Genomic DNA, 16,675 nt, shown 5'->3' on the forward strand with positions numbered 1-16,675 from the left:
TCTTGCTCTGTCATCCAGGCTTGAGTGCTGTGGTGCGATCTTGGCTCACTGCAGCCTCCGCCCCCCAGGTTCAAGCAATTCTCCTATTTCAGCCTCCCGAATAGCTGGGATTACAGATGTGCACCCCAACGCCCAGCTAACAGGTGTGAGCCACTGCACCCTGTGGTGTATGTTTAACTTTTTAAGGAAATTTTCTAAAAAAAATTTTTTCCCAAAATTCCAAACAGGTTCTGCTATTGTACATGCCCACCAGCAGTGTATTAGAGTTCCAGTTGCTCCACATTCTCCACAGTACTTGATCTAGTCTATCTATTTTAGTCATTCTCATGGTGTGTAGTAGTATTTTATTGTGATTTTAATTTAAACCTTCCTAATGATTAATGACGTTGAGCATCTTTTCATCTGCCTGTCATCTGTATATTTTCTTTGGTGAAATGTCTGTTCAAATCTTTTGCTTGTTTTCATTGGATTGTTTGTTTTCTAACTATTGATATATGATTTGCAAATATTTTCTTCCAGAATATGACAGCCCTTTCATTTTCCTAACAGTGTCTTTCAAAAGCAGACATTTTTCTTTTTTTCATATATATATATATATATATTTTTTTTTTTTCAGAGATGGGGTTTCACCATGTTGGCCAGGATGGTTTGGATCTCTTGACCTCATGATCCGCCCGCCTCGGCCTCCCAAAGTGTTGGGATTACAGGCAGGAGCCACTGCGCCCAGCCGAAAGCAGACATTTTTCATTTTGATGAAGTCCAATTTATCAGCTTTTCTTTGATGGGTTGTCCTGTATTGCTGTAATAAGAACACATTATGGGTGGCTATAACATTCTGTGGCAACTTGCCCCACATACATCACTTTCCATCCCAAGTCACAACCGAGGTAGGAAACTATCTCCAAGAGGAAAGATAAAACCTGTAGTTTCTTTGTCAACTTCTACCTCTTACCTTTACCATCCTCTTCCCCCCGGACTGGTGAGTCCCTTCCCTGACCCAGGGGTAGGATAGAGTCAGGGCTGTGTTGGTTGAGAGGGTGGCACAGCACAGTGTTAAGGAACTTTTCCATGCAGGCTTTCTCACTGACTGGTTTAAGACTTTGGGCACCTCTCTCAAACTCAGTATCTTCCTCTGCAGATTACAGGTGATAATGGGCCTACCTTCCAGGCTGCTGTAAAGACAAAAGGAGTTAGGGCAGAGAACATGCTCAAGCACCAGCTGCTAGTAGTATTCTCAGGTTAGCTGGTATTACAAATCTTGGCTGGAGGCCCTAACTAATCCTCACTCCACTCTTGTCTTTTCAGACAGATATTGGGTTTATCTACCATTCTCCAGGTAGGTAACACTTATGGCAAATATTTATGTCTTTTGAGAAAAATCAGGCCAGGGGTCAGAATATCTTAAAATCCCCAAATGTCTAACACATAGGTGGAGGGGAGTGTTAGAGGTTGTAAATTATTTTCTGTATTTGATAATATTTTACTGTACATTGTGGTATTTTTATTTTATTTTATTTTTTGAGATGGAATCTCACTCTGTCGCCCAGGCTAGAATGCAGTGGTACAATCTTGACTCACTGCCAACTGGGTTCAAGCGATTCTCCTGTCTCAGCCTCCTGAGTAGCTGGGATTACAGGCATGCACCACCACACCTGGCTAATTTTTATATTTTTAGTAGAGACGTGGTTTTGCCATGTTAACCAGGCTGGTCTTGAACTCCCGACCTCCGGTGATCCACCCGCTTAAGCCTCCCAAAGTGCTGGGATTACAGGTGTGAGACACCATGCCCGGCTTATTTTACTTTATAATAATAATAGCTTTCTCTGAAAAACTCAGGACATACTTTTGGGTCAAATGCTAGCCTTTTATTACAATCCTAGCATAGATTTCTATTTTTTGAGGCCAGTATTGGGAGATTAAAGTTTGAATGGAAATTTCCACCCTGCCTGGCTATAACAAACACACCAGGTTGAGGAAAATGCTTGGCTCTACAGTGTCTGGTTCCAGACCAGGCCACAGTGAGAACACTAGGTTCCCAAGGCATAAACAGGGGTCCCTGTTTCCCAGAGGCAACAGCTGGTAGCCTTGTGAGTACACTATCATTGCTTCATGGTGTGAGTGACTCCCCTTTTTCTCTGCCGCTGGATGGAAAGCAGAATGCCTGAGACATATTTCCAGCTCCCCCTCCTCCTTAAACAAAGACTGCTTTCAGGGGAGAGGGAAGGAGACTGGAGGTGGATCTCCCATGGCCCTTCTGCCTCTCTAGGTCACACACTCCTAAGGAAATGGCTCGGCCTCTGCCAGCTAAATAACCCCAGCAGTGGTGTGAGAGGCTACTTGAAAGTCACCATCTGTGCCCTCGGTGTGGGAGATCAGGCCCTGGTGAGCTGCCCCTAATGCCCAAGGAATCTTTCCTGGCTGCCTCCTGGGGGTACCCCTGGGCCCCACCCTGGACATTGACCATCACATCTCTCCTTTGTCTGCTACATCACTGCAGGGTTGTCCCATCCCCCCTGTATCAAGTGGGAGGCTGGGGAAGCAAAGTCTGGTGGCTTTGCCAGTGACCTTCCCATGACCTTGACCATATCAACTCTCTGGTCTTCCCAGGCAGATCAAAAGTTGCTCTATGGGGCTGATGACACCGATATTCAGATCTTCCGGTCAGCGGCAGTCCCGATCAACATGGCTTACTTACAGTTCTTCATCTACTGTGCAGAGGACCTTCACCTCAGTTAGAGTCCGGGTGCAAGGGAGGGGGCAGCCCTGAGGTTCCCTACACAGTGGTACCCTGGATCCTCATGGAGTTTCCTCATTCCTTTTCACACTAAGCTAAGATTTGGGGTAGGGGGACAGAGTGAGACTGGAATGCCCCAAGACTTCTCCTATGGAGGTGCCATGGACACCCTTTCAAATGGGCCTCATACCCACAGCCTGTCTATGATGGCCAGATGCAGACTCAAGGCTCCCTATGTCCCCCCACCCCATCCCATTGTGTGGAAGAAGAAGGGGCACAGTGGTAGAGACACATCTGCCCAGGGGGCACCCCTCTAAATTATAGAGGAAGTTTTCCAGTTGTTCTATCCTATTTCAACTGTTTTCAGTTGTTCTACCCTATTTCCTCCTCCTGAAAAAATATGCTGCTGGCTCAGATGTCTTTTAACTTCTTGTTCATAGAGAAACACCAGTCAGTGAATCCTCAGTTGGAGGTGGAACTAATTGGGAAAAAGGTAAGTGTAGAAATGTTCTGAGACCTAGAGAGATTGGCACCTAGAAAAAGTAGTGTGGGCTGGGCGAGGTGGCTCATACCTGTAATCCCAGCACTTTGGGAGGCTGAAGTGGGCGGATCACAAGGTCAGGAGTTCGAGACCGGCCTGGCCAATATGGTGAAACCCCTTCTCTACTAAAAATACAAAAAATTAGCCAGGCATAGTGGCATATGCCTGTAGTCCCAGCTACTCGGGAGGCTTAGGCAGGAGAATTGCTTCAACCTAGGAGGCGGAGGTTGCAGTGAGCCAAGATCATGCCACTACACTCCAGCCTGGGTGACAGAGTAGGACTCTGTTTCAAAAAAAAAAAAAAAAAGAAAGAAAGAAAGAAAAAGTAGTATGGAGGAGGAGAGTGGCCCAGTGGGCAAGACCACAGGAATCATCTCCCAGTCACCCACTGAGGGCAGCATGCACCCCTGCACTTGGAACTCTGTGCAGGCAAAGGCCATGTTTTATTCTCTGCATGCCGGATTCCACCCAAAACCCAAATACACTTGGAAGAATGAGTGACTGAATGAAACATGCCAACAAGTGAATATTAAAACTGTCGCCATCCCTCTGGGTCTCAGTTTCTTCATGTGTAAACGAAGGTTCTGGGCAAGAGAGTTGCTCACATTCCATGAACGTCTATGAATATGGAAGAGCATTTTCCAAAGTGTGCTGATGGGTGTCATGGGTAAAAAAGGGTCATATGTTCAAATTTGGAGAATGCTAGCTTAAAGTTAAATAGATTTGTCTCCAAATTCACCAAGCATAATTTTTGCCATATTCTACTTGTTGCAAGCAAGTCGTGAAATCAGGCCCACACATAAGAAGGGAGAAATTAATGTCTTTTTTTTTTTAAGAAGGAGTTTCACTCTTGTTGCCCACGCTGGAGTGAAATGGCACAATCTCGGCTCACCACAAACTCTGCCTCCCAGGTTCAAGTGATTCTCCTGCCTCAGTCTCCTGAGTAGCTGGGATTACAGGCATGAGCCACCAAACCTGGCTAATTTTGTATTTTTAGTAGAGATGGGGTTTCACCATGTCGGTCAGGCTGGTCTTGAACTCTTGACCTCAGGTGATCTGCCTGCCTCAGCCTCCCAAAGTGCTGGGAGGCATGAGCCACTGCTCCCTGCCAATTTCTATCTTTTGAAGGGAGGAGTACCAAAAATTTTGTGGACATATTTAAAACCACCATATTTCCCAGTGAGTGGTTGGATACCCTCAAAGCTAGGCGAAATGTTCTTGGGTGGTAAGTGACACACATTTTTCAAAAGTTTGATACTTCTGTGTTCATCTTAGTGTACCTTAAAAAGTTTAATAAGGTCAAGTATCATTAATTCAAGAAAGATGTTTGGGGAAAAAAAAGAAAAAAAATAAGGTCAAGTATCACTTGGTTTCGTAGATACCACTGATTACAAATGAAGTCAATTGATGGTTTTAAAAGAGGTATGCTGCTGCCATTAGCTGTGATTTGCCCATTTTTCTTTTGGGATCTTAGAATTTATCTAACAAAGTCTATGTGTATATACTAAGGTTAATAGCCCTATATCAATTTAAAAATGAAGTCTACTGAAAGCTGACTTAAGGAAAAATATGAGGAATCTGGATGTGGCAAACACTTCAGATAAACACACAAAGGACTGATGCTATTGCTGCTGAGAAGTTGTGCAGGTGTCTTGAGAGCAGGGATTAGCCCAAGCACCTCTGTGCTGTAGACAGTATCTGCTGGGGGTGGGGGCTGGACAGGAAGAGCTGGAAGGTGAGGCCAGTGGAGGGAGGAGGGGGCAGGCTGGCACCAACACTGCTTTGGGACATTCCAGCTCAGGACACATATGCAGACCCAAACCGACAACCCGATATGGAACCAGATCCTGACCTTCCAGATTCAGGTACAGTGCCTCCATCATGCCTGCCCTTCTCCCACATCCCCCAGCATAGAAGGGAAGTTTGGATGTTTGTGTGGGGGTGAAGACAGAAGGTGGGGGCCGAGAAGCACATCAAGGGGAACTCTGCCTGATAGGGAACATGAGGAAGCCCAGGACATATTATGGAAAACTTCACTTTTTACAGCTTTACTGAGGTGTCATTGGCATACAGTGACTTGTACATATTTAAAATGTATGGTTTGGCCGGGCACGGTGGCTTATACCTGTAATCTCAGCACTTTGGGAAGCTGAGGCAGGTGGATCACTTGAGATCTCGAGTTCAAGACTAGCCTGGCCAAAAATGGTGATACCTGACTCTACTAAAAAGATAAAAATTAGCTGGGCATGGTGGCATGCGCCAGAAGGTGAGGCAGAAGAATTGCTTGAACCCGGGAGGTGGAAGTTATAGTGAACTGAGCCCAGGTAGTATCACCGACTTACCTGAGCAAACACTTTAGCTAAGTAGGTGATAACAGCCTGTTGACCAAGCCAGAGCCACTGCACTCCAGCCTGCACAACAGAGGGAGACTCTGTCTCAGAAAAATAAAAATAAAGAAAATGTATAATTTGATGCATTTTAAAATATGTACACATCCAAGAAACCCATCATCACAGTCAACATAATAAATATATCATTCCCAAAAGTTGCCTAAAAGTTGCCTAATTCCCTTGGGAATCACTCCCTGTGATTCCCATTCCACCCTCTCTCATCCCCAGGCAACCACCAATCTGCTTTCTAGTTATTACATATTACCTTGCATTTCCTAGTATTTCATAGAAATAGAATCATTCAGTAAATACCCTTATTTGTCTGACTTCTTTCACACAGCATAATTATTCTGAAATTCATCCATGCTGTTGCTGTGTATCAGTGATTCATTCCTTTTTGTTGCTAATATTTCATTGGATAGATGTACCACAGTTTGCTTATCCCTTCCCTTGTTTAAGAACATTTCCATTCTGGGGATGTTACAATGAAGCTGTAAACACTTGTGTACAACCCTTAGTGTAGACATATGCTTTCCTTTCTCTTAGGTAAATATGTACACACAGATAACTAGATTCTATGATAGGTGTATGTTTAACTCTATCCAGTATTAAACAATGAGTGAGTCATACAACTGAACTCTCTAGATAACTGAAATGTGCCCTTTCACCCACATATAAAAACAAAACCAGGCTGGGTTCAAAGGCTCATCCCTGAAATCCCAGCACTTTGGGAGGTGGAGGTGGGTAGATTCGCTGAGGTCAGGAGTTAAGAGACCAGACTGACCAACATGAAGAAACCCCATCTCTGCTAAAAAAAATACAAAATTAGCCAGGTGTGGTGGTGCATGCCTGTAATCCCAACTACTCGGGAAGCTGAGGCAGGAGAATTGCTTGAACTCGGGAGGCAGAAGTTGCAGTGAGTGGAGATCACACTATTGCACACCAGCCTGGGCAAAAAGAACAAAACTCCATCTCAAAACAACAACAACAAACAAATCCCTTTAAAGACACATTTTAAATGATAATATGCATTTTCTTATCTTCTCAGAATATAATTAGAGCTTTTTGTTGATGGCCTGGAGCCATTATGAGAGCATAGTTATTATCTTGGGCTATCTGCAGTACCCAGCTGTTTCTACCCTAAATGGCTCCAAGCTGCTCTTCTTTGTGGGGTTCTGTAGTCTGATTTTGACCGTCTTTCAGTCTCCTCACCTATCAGCTGTTGTGGATGACAGTTCTCTTCAAGGTGGAGCCTTACTGGCTTTTGACTCTTAAGTCAGGCTTCTAAGAGCTGTGTGTAAAATAAGAGCACCGTTCCGAGAGATAACTTGAGCTCTCTCATAAGTGCAGACATGCAGAAATTTGTGTGACATGGATTTGGCAAGCCAGAAAGTATTTCTCTTTCTCATACCTGACAATGTGAAATATGAAATTAGCTAATGAGCTCCCCTTCTCCGTCCTGTGAATTCCCCTCCTTGCTGCTTCTAGTAGCTTCCCAGTCTGCCTCCTTGTGAGTCAGGATTTTCAACCATTCCTCATAATCCCTGCCTCCTTGGATTATTTTATATACTCTGAAAGTAGGAAGACATTTCAGAGGAGGCCTAGTCCATTCCCCATCCTTGCCAAGCTCCCTCCCGCCTTTTCCAGCCTGTGGTGAGGGCTCAGGGCCAGGATCCTCAGATGCTCTGTGGCTCCTCAGAGCCTTGGGAAATCCTTGTGTTCATCCTTTTTTTTACCCCTGAAACAGAGTTTCACTCTTGTCACCTAGGCTGGAGTCCAATGGCACAATCTCAGCTCACTGCAACCTCCGCCTCCTGGGTTCAAACTATTTTCCTGTCTCAGCCTCCCAAGCAGCTGGGACTGCAGGCGCCTGCCACCACACCCAGCTAATTTTCATATTTTTAGTAGAGATGGGGTTTCACCATGTTGGCCAGGTTGGTCTTGAACTCCTGACCTCAGGTGATCCGCCCACCTTGGCCTCCCTAAGTGCTCGGATTACAGGTGTGAGCCACTGTGCCCAGCTGTGTTCATCTTCTTACAGGCCAATGGCACAGGCCAGGCCCTCCCTCATCCCTGAGAAAGGCCTTCCAACATTTGAAGATGTCCAAACATCCCCTGGACCCTCACACATTTTCCCCAGAACACAGTCTCCAGGGTGGGGCTCTTTGGATACAGGCCTGATTGTCCCTAGCTCTTTAGAAATGCAGCAAGCAGGTATGAATCTCACTCTGAGAAGGCAGAACAGCCAACCACACAGATGGTAGCATCTGAGGTCAGGTGGTCAGAGGGGGAGCAGAGCCCGGAGCATTGCAGAAAACTGGCCTGTGCCAATGGTCAGTCCGAGGACCCCAGGGCAGAAGGGGAGGCAGTACACTAGATGAGGAACTGAGAAGCAGAAGGAGAATTCTTAGCAGGATGGATGGAAAGGTGTTTCCATTTATGGCGGCATAAATCTGAACTTGGAGGATTCTTAACTTTGGAAGACCTGGATGCCTTCTGGTGCCCATCTCTCCCCTTCCAATACCCTTCCTTAACCTGGGCAATTTCTTTCTTACTAACTAGCTGCTCACCTGGAAAGCCCTCTCCTCTTCTCCTTGGCCCCTTAGCTGTCAGGACACAGGGAGAATTGGATGAAGAAAATGGAGAACTGGGCCGGGCGTGGTGGCTCACGCCCATAATCTCAGCACTTTGGGAGGCCGAGATGGGCGGATCACCTGAGGTCAGGAGTTCAAGACCAGCCTGGCCAACATGGTGAAACCCTGTCTTTTTTTTTAATTAAAAATAGATTAAAAAAAGAAAACGGAGAGCTGGGAGGTTTCCAGCCATACCCCAAGAACTGCCGTAAGAAGAGGCCTCAGCTCAGAGGATTGAGGATTTGGGGTCCCACTTTGGACTCAATCCAGCAGCTCTATTTTACACATGGACACATGGATTTTTTCTTTTATTTCTTTTTCTTTTTTTTTTGAGACAGTTGCCCAAGCTGGACTGGAGTGGCATGATCTCAGCTCACTGCAACCTCCACCTTCTGGGTTCAAGTAATTCTCATGCCTCAGCCTCCCGAGTAGCTGGGACTACATGTACGCGCCACTATGCCCAGCTAATTTTTTTGTATTTTTGGTAGAGACAGGGTCTCACTATTATTGCCCAGACTGGTCCTGAACTCCTGGTCTCAAGCAATCCTCCCATCTCAGCCTCCAAAGTTCTGGGATTACAGGCATGAACCACCATGCCTGGTCTCTTTTCTTTCTCTTTTTAAAAATAATTGAGGAAACCATATTGCAGAGTGTAGATAGGACACAGAAGCTTGGGTTGGAATCCTGACTCCACCCCTTCCTATGTGACTTTGAGCAAGTCTCTCTGCCTCTCTAGGCCTCGTTCCCCATCTCTTTATAGGGACAATCACAGCCTTCACTGGATTACAGCAGAGTGATTAAGAGCTCTGAGGCTTCAGCACTGCATGCAGCATAAGAACTTCAGGAACTCAGCCTCTCTGTATCTCAGTTTTCCCGTATGAAAATGAGAATAATAACAGCACCTGGTTTATGAGGTTTTTGGGAGCGCCCACCCAGCTCGTCTATAGAATTTATTTAGCACAAGCCAGGGACAACAGACACTATCCTAAAGCAGTAGTTATTATTATTTACTCTTTGGGGAGTCAAAGAGCAAATAATAATATACAGTAAATAATATAATGTCCGCCATGGTTAGGACGGACCCAGCTCTCTGAGGGGCCTGAAGCTTATGCAATTAGGGGACTTTTTTTTTTTTTTTTTTTTTTTGCTTTTTGAAACAGAGTCTCTCTCTGTCCCCTAGGTTGAAGTGCAGTGGCACAATCATGGTTCACTGCAGCTTCAACCTCATGGGCTCAAGCAGTCCTCCCACCTCAGCCTCCCGAGTAGCTGGGACTTTGGGTGAGTGCCACCACACCCAGCTAAGTTTTGTATTTTTTGTAGAGAGAGGATTCCATCATGTTGCCCAGACTGCTCTACTGATCTGCCCACTTCAGCCCCCAAAGTGCTGGGATTACAGGTGTGAGCCACTATGCCTGGCCAGGGGGCCATTTTAAGAATGAAAATACAGGCCAGGCACGGTGGCTCAAGCCTGTAATCCCAGCACTTTGGGAGGCCGAGACGGGTGGATCATGAGGTCAAGAGATCGAGACCATCTTGGTCAACATGGTGAGACCCCGACTCTACTAAAAATACAAAAAATTAGCTGGGCATGGTGGTGCGTGCCTGTAATCGCAGCTACTCAGGAGGCTGAGGCAGGAGAATTGCCTGAACCCAGGAGACGGAGGTTGCGGTGAGCCAAGATCGCGCCATTGCACTCCAGCCTGGGTAACGAGCGAAACTCCATCTCAAAAAAAAAAAAAAAGAATGAAAATACAAAATGATTATGTGACAAGTTCCAGGCCCCACCCAGAACCTTGCAAGGGGCCCATTCAAATGGGAGGCCCAGCTGGGCAAGGTGGCTCACATCTGTAATCCCAACATTTTGAGAGCCTGACACAGGAGGATTGCTTGAGCCCAGGAGTTCAAGACCAGCTTGGGCAACATAGTAAGTAATAATTTTTCTATAAAAAAAATTATTTTTAAATTAGCCAGGGTTGGCAGCACGTGCCTGTAGTCTCTCTCAGCTATTCAGGAGGCTGAGGTGGGAGGATCCTTTGAGCCTGAGAGGTGTAGGCTGCAGTGAGCTATGATCATGCCACTGTACTCCAGTCTGGGCGACAGAGACCCTGCCTCAAACAAAGCAAAACAAAACCCCAGAAAACAAATAAGAGGCCCTAAAGCCAAAGCTCCACTCACTGGGTGGTAAATCCAGCTTTTCTATGGCTCACTGGTAACTGAACCAGGACTTGGACCCAGACCTCCAACTCCCTACCTGCTCTTAAAATCTCCAGGAGGACCAGCCCATGCGAATATGCACCCACTGCTCCTCTCTCCTTCCCACCCCCGCAGCTACCCTGCCTCTCCAGCTACATCAAGTTCAGAATCTTGGACTGGTGAGCAACCTGGTGGAGGCTGAAGCACACAGGGAAGGAGGAAGGAAATGAGAGCTGGGCCTGGCGCTCAGGCTGTGGAGTGTGTTTCTCCCCAGCCACAGGAAGGACTGCCCGGATGAGATTGGGACTGCCAGCCTGTTCCTCAACCAGATCTCGTCCACCGGAGAAGAGATTGAAGGCAAGCAAAGTCTCGAGCCCACTTCCCATGCCCCTCGTCCTGCGCTGGACCCCTCTCACCTCTCTCCTTCCAGGAATGTACTCTGGCTTCCTGCCCTGCTTTGGCCCCAGCTTCCTGACTCTACACGGGGGTAAAAAGGCCCCTTTCAGGATCCAGGAAGAAGGCGCTGTAAGCTTCTCTCGTCAGCTCTAGGGGACAGTGGAGGTAGAACCGCCCCATGTAAAGCACTGGGGTCTGGGACGTGCCCTGAGACTCCGGCCCTGGTTTCTGTCCCCCGCGGTCTTATGGAGGACACGAAGCCCGTCCATGAGCAGCACGTGCATGTGGGACAGGTGTGGGGCCACAAGAAAGAGGCAGACATTCCTGTCTCCGTGTAAGCCAGTTCGAGTCGGGTTTCTGGCATTTCCCGCCATTCCTGAATAACCTGGTGCTTCCTCACACTTGCCTGTGCTGTGTCCTCTGTCCTGTGAGCCCTTCCCACCTACTGAAAAGGGGCAGGGGACCCTGATGGAAAAAATAAGGTTTCAGTTTAGGAAATGCCTAATCTGGGCCAGGCGCAGTGGCTCATGCCTGTAATCCCAGCACTTTGGGAGGCTGAGGCAGGAGGACCATTTGAGACCAGCCTGGGCAACATGGTGAAACCCCATCTCTACTAAAAAAAAAAAAAAAAAAAAAAAAGAGGAAAAAAAAGTTTACCTGGGCGTGGTGATGCGCACCTGGAGTCCCAGCTACTAGGGAAACCCTGTTCCCTGAGGAAGGGGCTTTAGGAGATGGCCACGGGTAAGATTTTCAGCAGGTGGGAAGGGCGTGAAGGACAGAGGACACCGCACAGGCAAGTGTGAGGAAGCACGGAGTTATTCAGGAATGGCAAGAAATGCCAGAAACTCGATTCGAACTGGCTTAAATGGAGACTAGAACAAGGCTGGATAGGATGCCGAGGAAGATCCAAAGGCACCGTGCTTCCAGGCCACTAGGAGGCTCTCCCTTTCTGTCCCTCGCCTCATTCCCTCCTCCCTCATTAAGGCCTCTGGTCTGGGAACTTCATACGCAGCCTCCAGCAGGGAAGGCCAGGGAAGCATTCTAATTGGCCTCCTTAGGTCATGTGTGCTCGCCTTGGACCAATCACTGTTGCCAAGGAGGCAGGGCAGGCTGATTGGCCAGGCCGGAGCGCAAACTCAGTGGTTATCACAGTTCCTGCCCAGGCTTGCGGGTACAGAAGAGGGCTCGGTGCCCAGAGGTTTTCTGGCGTGGAGGCATCTGAGGTGTCTGGAATTCTTCTCTGGGATTGTGGTTGGAGTCAGCCTCAGGCCAGCCGTGACTGGGCAACCTTGTCTTTGCCTCTGGGGTTTCAAAGGAGATTGGCCTGTTCTTTTTCTCTCATACCTTTGTTTTCCTCTCGCTTGCCCAGTGTATTCCTGACTCTGTTAGGGATGGTTTAGCTTATCGAGGCCGAGTCTTCCTGGAGTTAATCACCGAAATCAAGTTCCATCAAGACTCCACGATAAAGGATCTCTCCCATGAAGTGACCAGGATAGAGGTAACTGCGGGAAACAGGTAACCCAGGAAAAAAAAAGCCCTGTCTGCCCCGGATCTACTGTGGATCCCAGTTTCTGACCGTCCAAAGAGGCCCTGGCCACAGGCTGTTGGGTGTGTAAGGATGCTTAATCAATTGGTCTGATTATTTTCTAAGCCCCTACCAGTGGCTTCGTGCTGCACCAAATCCCGGGTGCTTAGGGGACCCTGATGGAAAAGATAAGGTTTCAGTTTATGAAATGCCTAATCTGGGCCAGGCGCAGTAGCTTACGCCTGTAATCCCAGCACTTTGGGAGGCTGAGGCGGGAAGATAACTTGAGCCCAGGAGTTTGAGACCAGTCTGGGCAACATGGTGAAACCCGTCTCTACTAAAAATAAAAAAAAAAAAATTAAGGCTGGGCGTGGTGGCTCACGCTTGTAATCCCAGCCCGTTGGGAGGCTGAGGTGGGCAGATCATGAGGTCAGGAGATCGAGACCATCCTAACACAGTGAAATCCCATCTCTACTAAAAACACAAAACATTAGCTGGGCATAGTGGCGTGCGCCTGTAGTCCCAGCTACTCCGGGGGGCTGGGCTGAGGCAGGATAATAGCTTGAACCCAGGAGGCAGAGATTGCAGTGAGCCCAGATTGTGCAACTGCACTCCAGCCTGGGCAACAGAGCCAGACTTCATCTCAAAAAAAAAAATTTAGCTGGGCATGGTGGCGCGCACCTGTAGTCCCAGCTACCCAGGAGGCTGAGGCAGGAGAATTGTTTGAATTGGGGAGGCAGGGGTTGCAATGCAAGAATAGGGCAGAGGTTGGTAACAGAAACAAGAAGGGCTCATTCGATGGACAGGAGGCCCAAGATCAGGCCACTACCTTCAGCCTGGGCAACAGAGCAAGACTCTGTCTCAAAAAAGAAAGAAAGAAATGACTAATCTGGTTCAGGCACAGTGGCTCACACGTGAAATCCCAGCACTTTGGGAGGCCTAGGTGGGTGAATGACTTGAGGTCAGGAGTTCGAGACCAGCCTGGCCAATATAGAGAAACCCCATCTCTACCAAAAAAAATACAAAAATTAGCCAGGCATGGTGGCTTGCACCTGTCGTCCCAGCTACTCAGGAGGCTGAGGCAGGAGAATCACTTGAACCCTCAAGGTGGAGGTTGCAGTGAACCAGGATCATGCCACTGCACTTCAGCCTGGGTGACAGAGTGAGACTCCGTCTCAAAAAAAAAAAAAAAAGAATGCCTGATATGGTTAAGGAGAAATTGTGTTAATTCATGACCTAGTTTCTCAGGGCTTTGTAAAACAATCTAAGAGATTTTCTTCCTGAAGCTAGTGGAGGACTACTGAGGCAGGAAGGGGCAGGAGGAACAGTAACAACAGACTGGAGAAGAGTAAATTGGGGCCACCCAGTCAAGAGAAACAGGGATACAGCCTCGTTGGTAGAGAGCTGGAGAGGAGGTGAGTAGGTTTCAGAGACCCTTTGGAAACAGAATGGTCAGAGCCAGTCATCAACAGAACATAAGAAGTGAGGCTGACTCCGCTCACTGAGACCCATTTTCTGCCATGGATGACAAGGTGGTCAGGGGTGCAGTGCACCAAGGTGGGCTCTCTAAAGAAGGAGCATGTGTGAGGGAGATGAGGAACTCCATCTCTGACATATGCTGTGAGACATCAATACAGACCAGCTCTGGAGCCTGCTAGACACAGGGATGTGACATCAACACCAAGGTTTAAACCTGTGGTAGGGGAAGAAATTGCTCAAGGAGAGAAGGCGGAATGAAAGGAAAAGGAAGCTATAGAACACCACAGTCTAAGAAGCAAGTGAAGGAGGAGAAGGGGTTTACAGAAGAGGTTGGAAAGGAGCCTGCATAGGAGAGTTGCAGAAAGGAGTGACCGGCAATCTTAAATGTGGCCGAGAAAAAGGGCGAGGACTGAAGGTGTCTGCTGGTAATATCAGGGAGATGTCAGTAGCCTTGGGTCAGGAGAGAAGCTAGGCTGCTATAGATGGGAGGGAGGAGCCAGTGCACAAACACAAAGCTTCTAAGATTGAAAAGCCAGGCGTGGGAGGCTGAGATAGGAGCATCACTTGAGCCCAGGAGTTTGAGACCAACCTGGGCAACAAATGAAACCACATCTCTAAAAAATAATAATTTTTTTTTTACATGGAAGCAAGAACAGGTGGTAGCTAAATAGAGGTTCAGATGGGAGAAGAAGAGTTATTATTTTTTAATAGGGGAAACCTGACCTAGTGAACAGACTGGGGGAATGCAAGAATAGGGCAGAGGTTGGTAACAGAAAAAAGAGGGGCTGATGCAATGGACAAGAGGCCCAAGCAAGCACCTGGTGAGAACAGCCAAAGTTCGGGGGGGATAGTGGGCAGCTGGAGCAGGAAGTGGGAAGGTTCAACCTTTCTGGGAATATGAAGAGAGAGACTGTGTGTGTGTGTGTGTGTGTCCTAAGCTCTATACCCCACCTACACTGTTTCTTCTGAGGGAAGGGGTTTAGGCAAAAAGGAAGAAGCATCTATACTTGGAGTGGGGATGGGGTGGCCCAACTTAGAGCCCACTCTGACAAGGGAGGAGACGACTCCCTCCCCTGCCACCCAATTTCAGAAAGGGAGGCTGGCTGGGTGGAGGGGCTAGGTGATGGAAGTCCTGGGAGGAACTTCCCTGGATCAGCCTGGTGCAAGGGAGCCTACGAAGGTCTTTGAGAGGGAAAGAAGGGAAGATGGCTTTGAAAGAGAGTACCCCCTCCTTGCCTCCCTGCCTGTCAGTATAACCCTTGGCTTATATACTGGGGATGGGGATGGGGTGGTTATTTTTTTAGAAGCACCAGAACCGCCAGAAGTATGGGCTGTGTGTCATCTTCCTCTCCTGTACCATGATGCCCAACTTTAAAGACCTGATCCAATTCGAGGTCAGCATCGGTCACTATGGGAACAAGATGGACCTGAATTACAAGCCTCTAGTCTCAAGCACACAGTACAGCCCAGTGATACATGATGGTAATTGTCAGACTCAGGCAAAGAATAGAGAGCAGCCACTGCATCCAGGCCCTGTGCTAGGCTCTCTCAAGGGTATTAGCTCATGGGAGAGTCATAGGCATTATTTACCTATATTTTACACATGAAAAAATGAGGTTCAGGGAGGTGAAATCACTTGCCAAACTATAGCTAGCAGGTGGTGAACCCAAGAATCGAAACTAGGTCTTGACATGAAGTCCTTCTTGCATTGCTTTCCACACTACAGCTTCTCCAAGCCCATCTTTTCCCTTACTACCGTGAACCACCTCCCATCCATCCATCCTCCAACCACCAATGCATGAATCCATCTATTTTTTATCCATCCATTCAGCCACTCAACTCCCACCCACTCACTTACCCAAACATCCAATCAACTAACCTTCCAGCCATTCATTCACTCATCCAGTGCATACTTATTAAACACCTATATTGAGCACTATAGAGCAGCAGTTCTCAGAGAGCAAACCCTGGGCCGGCAGCATCAGCATCACCGGGGGGCACCCGTTAGAAATGCAGATTCTTGACCCCACACTAGATCTAGAGACTCTGATAACCTGGGGAAGAGGTCCCACAGTCTGTTTTGTCAAGCCCTCCAGGTGACTGCGGTGCATGCCCCACTTTGAGAACCACGGCTGCAGAGCATTACTGTCTCACTTTCATCTTTTCTTCGGCTTTACTATCTCATCACCCATTCCAAGCCTTTCCATGCATCCTACTTCCCTACCTGTCTTTTTTTTTTTAAGCTTTATTGAGATATAATTCACAAACCATACAATTCACCCATTTAACTTTGTACAATAGTTTTTCAGCATATTCACAGAGTTGTACAACCATCACCACAAATTTTAGAACATTTCCTCACTGGAAAAGGAAACCTGTGCCCATTGGCATTCACCCCCCCACTTATCTCCCAACCTCCCCAGCCCCAGGCAACCACTAATCTATTTCTGTGATCGTAGATTTTCCTATTCCAGACATGTCATATATGGAATATATAATATGTGGTTCTTTGTGAATGACTTCTTTCACTTAGGGTGATCTACTTGATTTTTATATCATGAAATATGTATGCAAAATGCATATGAAATGTATATTTGTAGTTTAAAGAAGATTAATAAAATGAGGGTGGCTGAGGTGAGAGGATCACCTGAGCCTGGGAGGTGAAGGTTGCAGTGAGCCAAGATCAAACCACTGCACTCTAGCCTGGATGACAGAGTGAGACCCTGTTTAACCAAAAAATAAATAATAATAATAATAAAATGAGTGCCCATGAACTCAGCACCC

General features: G+C 47.3%; 1 protein-coding gene across 28 annotated transcripts in view; it reads left to right on the top strand.

Annotated features, from left to right (window-relative positions):
• The window catches only part of FER1L5 (fer-1 like family member 5), a 75,210-nt gene that overhangs the window by 22,873 nt on the left and 35,662 nt on the right, over positions 1–16,675 (top strand). For 24 of the 28 annotated variants that reach the window (XR_013526303.1, XR_013526304.1, XM_078348621.1 and 21 more), the window contains 10 exons: positions 1,306–1,336; positions 2,267–2,382; positions 2,608–2,731; positions 3,175–3,227; positions 5,072–5,140; positions 10,627–10,670; positions 10,766–10,848; positions 10,922–11,016; positions 12,257–12,385; positions 15,196–15,373. Coding sequence is in view for 26 of the 28 variants with exons in the window: in XM_078348621.1 (XP_078204747.1) it covers positions 1,306–1,336; positions 2,267–2,382; positions 2,608–2,731; positions 3,175–3,227; positions 5,072–5,140; positions 10,627–10,670; positions 10,766–10,848; positions 10,922–11,016; positions 12,257–12,385; positions 15,196–15,373 (922 nt within the window). In the remaining 2 variants the exon portion in view is untranslated. Of the gene's footprint in view, positions 1–1,305; positions 1,337–2,266; positions 2,383–2,607; positions 2,732–3,174; positions 3,228–5,071; positions 5,141–10,626; positions 10,671–10,765; positions 10,849–10,921; positions 11,017–11,036; positions 12,111–12,256; positions 12,386–15,195; positions 15,374–16,675 lie in introns of those variants that run through there. The other 4 variants (XM_078348634.1, XM_078348618.1, XM_078348635.1 and 1 more) reach the window with 4 other exon arrangements.

The sequence above is a fragment of the Callithrix jacchus genome, chromosome 14, assembly GCF_049354715.1.
Source record: "Callithrix jacchus isolate 240 chromosome 14, calJac240_pri, whole genome shotgun sequence".
In the NCBI taxonomy this organism is placed as follows: domain Eukaryota; kingdom Metazoa; phylum Chordata; class Mammalia; order Primates; family Cebidae; genus Callithrix; species Callithrix jacchus.